This window comes from Lemur catta, chromosome X (assembly GCF_020740605.2).
Source record: "Lemur catta isolate mLemCat1 chromosome X, mLemCat1.pri, whole genome shotgun sequence".
In the NCBI taxonomy this organism is placed as follows: Eukaryota; Metazoa; Chordata; class Mammalia; order Primates; family Lemuridae; genus Lemur; species Lemur catta.
In genome coordinates this window covers 45,577,510-45,584,871 of record NC_059155.1, presented here as the reverse complement: position 1 = coordinate 45,584,871, position 7,362 = coordinate 45,577,510, and the positions used below count along the sequence as shown (strand labels likewise).

The window sequence follows — 7,362 nt, the reverse complement described above, 5'->3', positions numbered from 1 at the left end:
CACCTCTGCCATTCTGCTTTCAACTTAGCCCAGCCGATGCCCTTCCCCTCTCTCCTTGACACTTTTCAAGCCCTCCAGGCCCCCACCTGTCCAACATCCACCAGATACTGAATGCTACACAGACATGGCATTTCACATAACCCTCTCAAAGGAAAACCTCCCCTGTTGATTTGGACTGTAAATGCCGTCACCAGGCTCACCATCCTGGCTGTGACGACCCATTTGGACCCAAACACCTACCCAGGGCCTCCAGGTACAAATTCCTGTGAATGGAATGAAGGGGAGGACCCACGAGGACGCCACTGTCTGCGGTATCCCCGCCAAATGACAACTCACCGTCTCCCTGAACACCTCTACTTTCTCTGTTCAGCAAGCAGAAAGCTGGCTTGAGCCTGCTGGGAGGGCCATGGGAAAGAACAAAAGGAGAGAGAGATTGGAGGGGTGGGAGTAAGAGGCAGTGGGAACGGACGGGATGTGACATACCAGAAATGTATCCACTGCTGCTGCAACACACTGCACTGGGCCCTGGGCCGAGGGAGGGAGGAAGCATGGGTGGCGGAAGAGGGGCTGAAGGAGTGTGGAGGGGGCAGGGCTTTGGCCTCCTTGTAACCAGCAGAGAGAAGAACTTCGCTGGGCTCTTCAAGGAAGTCCTGTTGATCACTACGGGCACATCACACACTCCTGGAGCCATGATCTTCACTCCCTTCCTTCCACCTGTTGAGCTGGTGAGTCCGATGGCCCTCCATTGTCGTGAAATGTCCTCGGGGAGGTGGAGGTTGGTCTGTGCAGTCCACTGCTGCACCCCCAGCCCCTGGGACAGGGCCTGGGATGCACATTAACAGTTGCCGAATGAGCTAATGGAGGCCAGGGGTTGAGAGGGGCCATTAGGATGAGGGTATTTCCTCTACCATGCAGATTGTGAAAGGCCCGCATAAGGACCCTGCGGAATGTGTTGTTTTCTCTGACACCACGGAGAACCCATCCGGAGGCACAGGCTCGCCCAGAGAGCCTGCTCTTCTGCGAGAGTCTTGGAGGAGCCGGTTCCAGAGAGCCCTGGCATGTTTCACCAGGTCCTTCAGGTGAGAGCTCAGAGCCATCCTCTGCCTCTCTCTCTCTCTCTCTCTCTCTCTCTCTCTCTCTCTCTGTCTCTCTGTCTCTCTCTCTCTCTCTCTCTGTCTCTCTCTCTCTCTCTCTGCGCGCAGCCAAGCACACCTGCCGCTCCTTCCTCTTCCACCAAGGGAACGCCAGGCCAGGCCTGAATTCCCCAGGGCTCCCCAGAGTCCACTCATCACTCTGCTCTCCTCTCTAGGGGAGGATACCAGACGCTCGAAAACTGAGACCACGGAGCCGCAGACACAGAGCCATGAACGGTGATCAAGCCCTCTCTGTTGCCTCATGCCGCTGCTTTCCACGGTGTCTCCGTTGCTGGGCCTGAAATAAATGCTGGCATGCTTGACCAGTTTTGCTTCATGGTATTTGATGTAACTCTCAACACTGACCCCAGCCTCCGGTCAATTGGGGGTGATCGGCTTTGGCGGTGGTGGGGCTGCGGAGTGAGGCTGTGGTGGTGAGGCTGTGGAGGGAGGCTGTCCGGCCTCCTCCTTGAGGCTGTGCTGCTTGTCCCCCAGTCCTGCTTGCAATGGGCTGTGGCCAGCCATCAGTGAATTTCCCGCAGCTGACAGCTCTGACCCTGATGGGGCACTCATATGCAGGAATGAGGAAGGAAGAAATAGCATCTCTCTCCCCACCCCCGCCCCAGCAATGTACACAGTCTTCATAGCTGACAAAAACTGGGCAGTGTTTACATGGGGAGGGTGACGGCCACGTGCGGGTAGAATCTGTGGGTTTTAAAGAAAGGTCTTTGACCCCTAACCTTATAGAGAGCTCCCAAGCACCCCAAACCCACCGCAAGACAGAACCCTTCCCACAGACCAGCTGGTCTCCAACTGCAAATTGTTCCTTCTCATATGATAAGGGCTTTTCTTTTCTTTCTTTCTTTCTTTCCTTTTTTTTTTTTTTTTTTTGGAATTCCTAAGGTGACCTTTATATGCACTGCAACATAATACCTGCAGGAAAAGTCTATAGGGGTGGGGGCGGGTGTTAGAGTATATTTGTCCCTTTAACTTAGCAACGCGGCAGAGACCCTCCCAGAAACTGCAACACCAAGATTCACCAGGACAATGGACAATGATATAGGATGTGCCTTTTATTTATTTATTTTTTATTTTTTGGCTTAAAACAATAGAAATTTATTCTCTCAGAGTTCTAGAGGCCAGCAGTTCATCATAAATTTCACTGGGCCAAAATCCGAATGACACCAGGACTACACTCCCCCAAAGGTTCAATAGGAGAATTTCTTCCCTTCTTCCAGCTTCTGGTGGCTGGTGGCATTCCTTTGCTTGTGGCTGCATCAGTCCAGTGTGTGCTTCCGTTTTCACATTGTCTTGTCCTCTTCTGTCAGGGTGTGCCTTTTCATATCAAAAAACGTAACTAGGGCACAGGAACACCCAAATATTCTCTCCTTCCTCCCCCAACGTGTGTAGCCCTCTATGTAAAGCCAAGAGAGGGAGCAGCGCTCGGACATGGCCTGCTGTGTGAATTAATCACCCTTTAGTTGTTCAGAGGTCCACTCTCTTTTGAGCACAGATGAAATCCAGGTGGGGTAGGGTTCTGGTAGGCAACAGAATTTCAAAGTTCCATAGCTCTTTTCCTATATACCTGGAGAACAGGAAGGTGGGACCCACAGGCACAGAACAGATGAAGCTGTTAATCGTAGTGTGATAGAGTTCTTTAGACCGGGTGTCTCTGCAGCGTTTTTGATGGCCCGGGTACTACCTGTCTCCTCACCACACCCCTGTCCTCCCGAGCTGGGACTTAAGTCAGTAGGGAAGCTCAGCTCCGTGATGCTGCTTCTCAAAAAGGGGCTGCGACTTCACATCGTGGGGTTCAGCCATGTCCAAAAGAGAAGCAGGGTTCCAACTCCCTGGGGCTGGAGGGCCTGTTCAGTGTTGTTCCTTTGCATTTTAGCTGTTGTCACAACCACGACCTTAGCCATTGCATACATATGAGGATGTCAGAGAGAGTCAAAGCATGCATGGGCATGGGTGTGCTTGTACTTGTGTGTGTGCCCGTGCTTGTGTGTGTTTAGAAAGTGAATATATGTTGAAACATGAAATGAAGTGGAGAAACCTGGTGAATAAACACAGGGCACAAACCCAGCAGTCACACTTGCAACCCAAGCGGCAGAGATGGGATTCAATGTAGCAGGACTTGGCAGCAAGGAGCCCACGCCTCTGCTCCTCTCCCCTGGTACAACCCCACCATGTCTGGGGTTCTCCAATCTGACTGTAACACTGTCCAAGTCTTCTTTGCCCAGAACCATCTGCCCACTACCCGCCAGATGCCGACTGACACCCACACACAGCACTGTACATGGTCTCCTGAAAGGAATACCTCTGCTGCTGATTTGACCTCTCCCTGTCATCGTCCACCTCAGGCACTCTTGGCTTTGGTGGACCATGAGGACTTCCCTGCCTCCCCCTTCACACAGGCCTGTGGACTCTGCAGCCTCACAGCAGAAGATGCTTTACTCTGCCAGCCCCACACGGACAGGGGATTTGCTGTACACCTGCCACTAACATCCCTGTTCTAACCAGCCTAGGGGAACTTGAGCTCTCTGCCTGATCCAGGGAAGTCCTTCCTCCTCTTTGGACACAGCACTTGCAGACCTAGATGCCTGCGTTTTCAGGAAGTCATGTTCTTCTAGCTGTACAGGGTTCCTCGCGCCCTCCTCCCCAGCTTTCTTGAGGTGTAATTAACAAATAAAAATCATGTATATTGGAGGTTTACAATATGATGATTTGAAATAAGTGTACACTGTGAAATGACTACTACGATCAAGCTAACTAACACATCCATCACCTCACCTCACAGTCACCATTTGCGTGTGTGTGTGTGTGTGTGTGTGTGTGTGTGTGTGTGTGTGTGGTGAGAACACTTAAGATGTACTCCCTTGGAAAATTTCAAGTATATGGTACAGTATTATTACCTGTATATAAGTATGCATATATAATATTGTATGTCATATATACATATATTCATATATAATTTATATATCATTATACTACCTATATTATTTATCATGTAATAGATATTTAATATACATACTATAAATTATATAAAGATCTGTGAACATACGATACATTTATTGTACAGAATAGTCACTGCTTCTGTGAATTTGGCTCTTTTACATTCCACATATAAGTGAGATCATGTGGTATGTCTTTCTGTATCTGGCTTATTTCACTTAGCATAAAGTTCTCTAGGTTCATTCATGTTGCAAATGTCAGGATTCCTTTCTTTTTCATGGTTGGAAAATATTCCTCTGTGTGTGTGTGTGTGTGTGTGTGTGTGTGTGTGTACACATATATTACATTTTTTATCTTATTCAATAGTCTTTATGTTTTTATTATGTCAGCATATTATGGGGGTACAAAAGTTTAGGTTACCTATATTGCCCTTTCCCCCCACCCCCCGCCCCGAGTCAGAACTTCAAGTGTGTCCATTCCCCAGACAGTGCGCATCACACTCATTATGTAGGTATACCCCCATCCCTTCCCCCCCCAGCACATCTGCCCGACCCGCGATTAGTGTTATTCCCAAATGTGCTCTTAGGTGATGATCAGGGAAACCAACTTGCTGGTGAGTACATGTGGTGCTTATTTTTCCGTTCTTGGTAGAATGGGTTCCAACTCTATCCAGGAGAACATAAGAGATTCTATATCCCCATTATTTCTTATAGCTGAGTAATACTCCATGGTATACATATACCACATTTTATTCATCCACTCATGTATTGATGGGCACTTGGGTGGTTTCCACATCTTTGCGATTGTGAACTGTGCTGCTATAAACATTCTTTATCCATTCGTGCATTGACGGGCACTTAGGTTGTTTTCCCATCTTGGCTGTTGTGAATAATGCTGCAATGAACACGGGAGTGCAGATACCTCTTCAAGGTACTGATTTCATTTCCTTTGGGTATATACCCAGAAGAGGGATTGCTGGATCATAAGGTAGTTCTATTTTCAATTTTTAAGGAACCCCTGTACTGTTTTCCATAATGGGTGTACCAATTTACCTCCCCATCAACAGTGTACAAGGGTTCCTTTTTCTACACACACTTGCCAATACTTACCTCTTATCTTTTTGTTAATAGTCACCCTCAGTGTTGTGAGGTGATATCTCATTGTGGTTTGGATTTGTGTTTCCCTGATGCTTAGTTCTTGAGCACCTTTTCATATACCTGTTGACCATCTGCATGTGTTCTTTGAAAAAAATGTCTGTTCAAGTCCTTTGCCCATTTTAAACATTGGGTTATTGGGGGTTTTTGCTCTTGAGTTCCTTACATTTTTTTGGACATTAGTCCCTTATCAGATACATGGGGGGACAAATATTTTCTCCCATTCCATAGTGTGATGGTCAACTTGTCTAGATTAAGGAATACCTAGACACTTGGGAAAGCATTATTTTGGGGTGTGTCTGCAAGGTTGTTTCCAGAGGAGATTGACATTTGAGTCTGAGTGGACTAGGTGGCAAAGATCCACCCTCAATGTGTGAGTGGGCACCATCCAATCTGCTGGGGGACTAGAGAGAACACAAACAGAGAAAAGGCAAATATTTTGGTCTATCTCCTGGACCTGGGATACTCACTTCCTCTTCTGTCCTTGGACAGCAACTCCAGACCCCCTGGCCTTTGGACTCCAGACCTTAGACCAGTGGGCCCTCAGGATCTCAGGCACTTGGTCTCAGAATGAAGTTACACCATTGGCTTCCCCGGTTCTGAGGCCTTCAGACTGGGGTTGAGCCATACTATCAGTACCCCAGGGTCTTCAGCTTGCAGACAGACGGCCTGTTGTGGGGCTTCTCAGCTTCCATAATTGTGTGAGCCAACTCCTCTAATAAATGCCCTCTCATCCATCTGTCTATCTATCCATCTATCTATATCCTACTGGTTCTGTCTGTCTGGAGAACCCTGACTACTACACATAGGCTGATTTTTCAGTTTGTTGATAGTTTCCTTCGCTGTGCAGAAGATTTTTAGTTTGATGTAGTCCCACTTGTTTGATTTTGCTTTAGTTGCCTGTGTTTTGGTGTCATATTGAAAAGCTCATTGCCAAGATCTTAAGCCTCCTGATCCTTCTCTGGCTGTAGAGGTCTCTGATTCAGCTGAAAAGTGTCCAACATGCCTCCCCTTACTGTCAGCCATGATTAGAAACAAGTGAACTTGTTGTGATAGTTTGGATATAGTTTGTCCCCACCAAAATTTATGTTCAAACTTGATCCCCGATATGGTGGTGTTGGGAGGTGAGGCCTAGTGGGAGGTTGTTTGGGTCACAAGGGCTCTGCCCTTGTGAGTGAATTGGTGCCCTTCTCAGGGTAGTGAGTGAGTTCTCACACTGGCGAGACTGGACTAGCTATCATGGGAATAAGTTAATTCGCAAGAGAGTAGGTTGTTATAAGGCCAGGATGCTCCTCGAGTTTTCTCTCTTTGCACGTGTCTGCTTCCCCTTTGACCTTCTGCACCATGTTATGACACAGCATGGAAGCCCTCGCCAGAAGCCAGGGCCATGCCCTGGAACTTCCAAGCCTGCTGATCCATGCTCCAAATAAGTCTTTTTTTGTTTATAAATTACCCAGTCTCATGCATTCTGTTATTGCCACACAGAACAAAAGAAGACACGTGTGCATGTCAAGAGAAGCCCCGTTACTCATTGCATGATGACTGTCTGAGCAGACAGGCCAACCACGTGCAGGAAGAGGACAGACAGGTCAGCAGTAGGGAAAAGCATGGGTCATCAGTTTTCCACCTTTGTTTCTGAAACAAGACTCTGCCCAGATTCTGAGCTCTCCTCCTTTGCTTACACTTCCACCTCCACTGCCAACCACATCACCTGACAATCCCTGTGCCTGGGGGATGTCTCGGGTATGTGAGCAAAGTGGGCAGTGCCTCAGGAGAGGGTGCGGAGTCAGCAAATTCCCCACCCCTCCAGGATCACCCAGCGCTACTGGTGAATAGATCATTGGAGTTTACGAGTGAGCAAGAGATATTAAGCTAGTTTTTTCTGCTTCAGCCACCCTCTTCGTCTCTGGTGCTGTATTCCCATGAATCCCGGGCAACCTTAGGAAGGTACCAACATTTGTCCTCAGCTCTGACAAACGTTACACAGCGCACTGTGTTACAGGGGCTTCACATGTTCTTTTTTTAGTCTCCCGTCATCCAAATCAAGGTGAGTGGTGTGATCTCCCTCCTGAGGTCACACCAACAGCACAGGACAGAGCCAGCATCCAGTCCCTGGTTGA

At 48.1% G+C, this 7,362-nt stretch overlaps 1 protein-coding gene across 1 annotated transcript; it reads left to right on the top strand.

Moving 5' to 3' along the window:
• The first annotated feature begins 537 nt into the window (after window positions 1-537).
• Window positions 538-1,457, top strand: LOC123628425 (protein FAM236D-like). The gene is made up of 3 exons (XM_045538137.1): window positions 538-725; window positions 916-1,079; window positions 1,310-1,457. Exons 1-3 carry the CDS (start codon window positions 549-551, stop codon window positions 1,335-1,337), a joined length of 369 nt encoding a protein of 122 aa, XP_045394093.1. The 5' UTR covers window positions 538-548; the 3' UTR covers window positions 1,338-1,457.
• Window positions 1,458-7,362: the final 5,905 nt, after the last annotated feature.

Coding starts and splice junctions, on each gene's coding strand:
- LOC123628425 (XM_045538137.1), top strand. CDS start 549: ATGGGTGGCGGAAGAGGGGCTGAAGGAGTGTGGAGGGGGCAGGGCTTT. Junction 726..915: donor TCCTTCCACCTGTTGAGCTG/GTGAGTCCGATG, acceptor TCTACCATGCAG/ATTGTGAAAGGCCCGCATAA. Junction 1,080..1,309: donor TGTTTCACCAGGTCCTTCAG/GTGAGAGCTCAG, acceptor TCTCCTCTCTAG/GGGAGGATACCAGACGCTCG.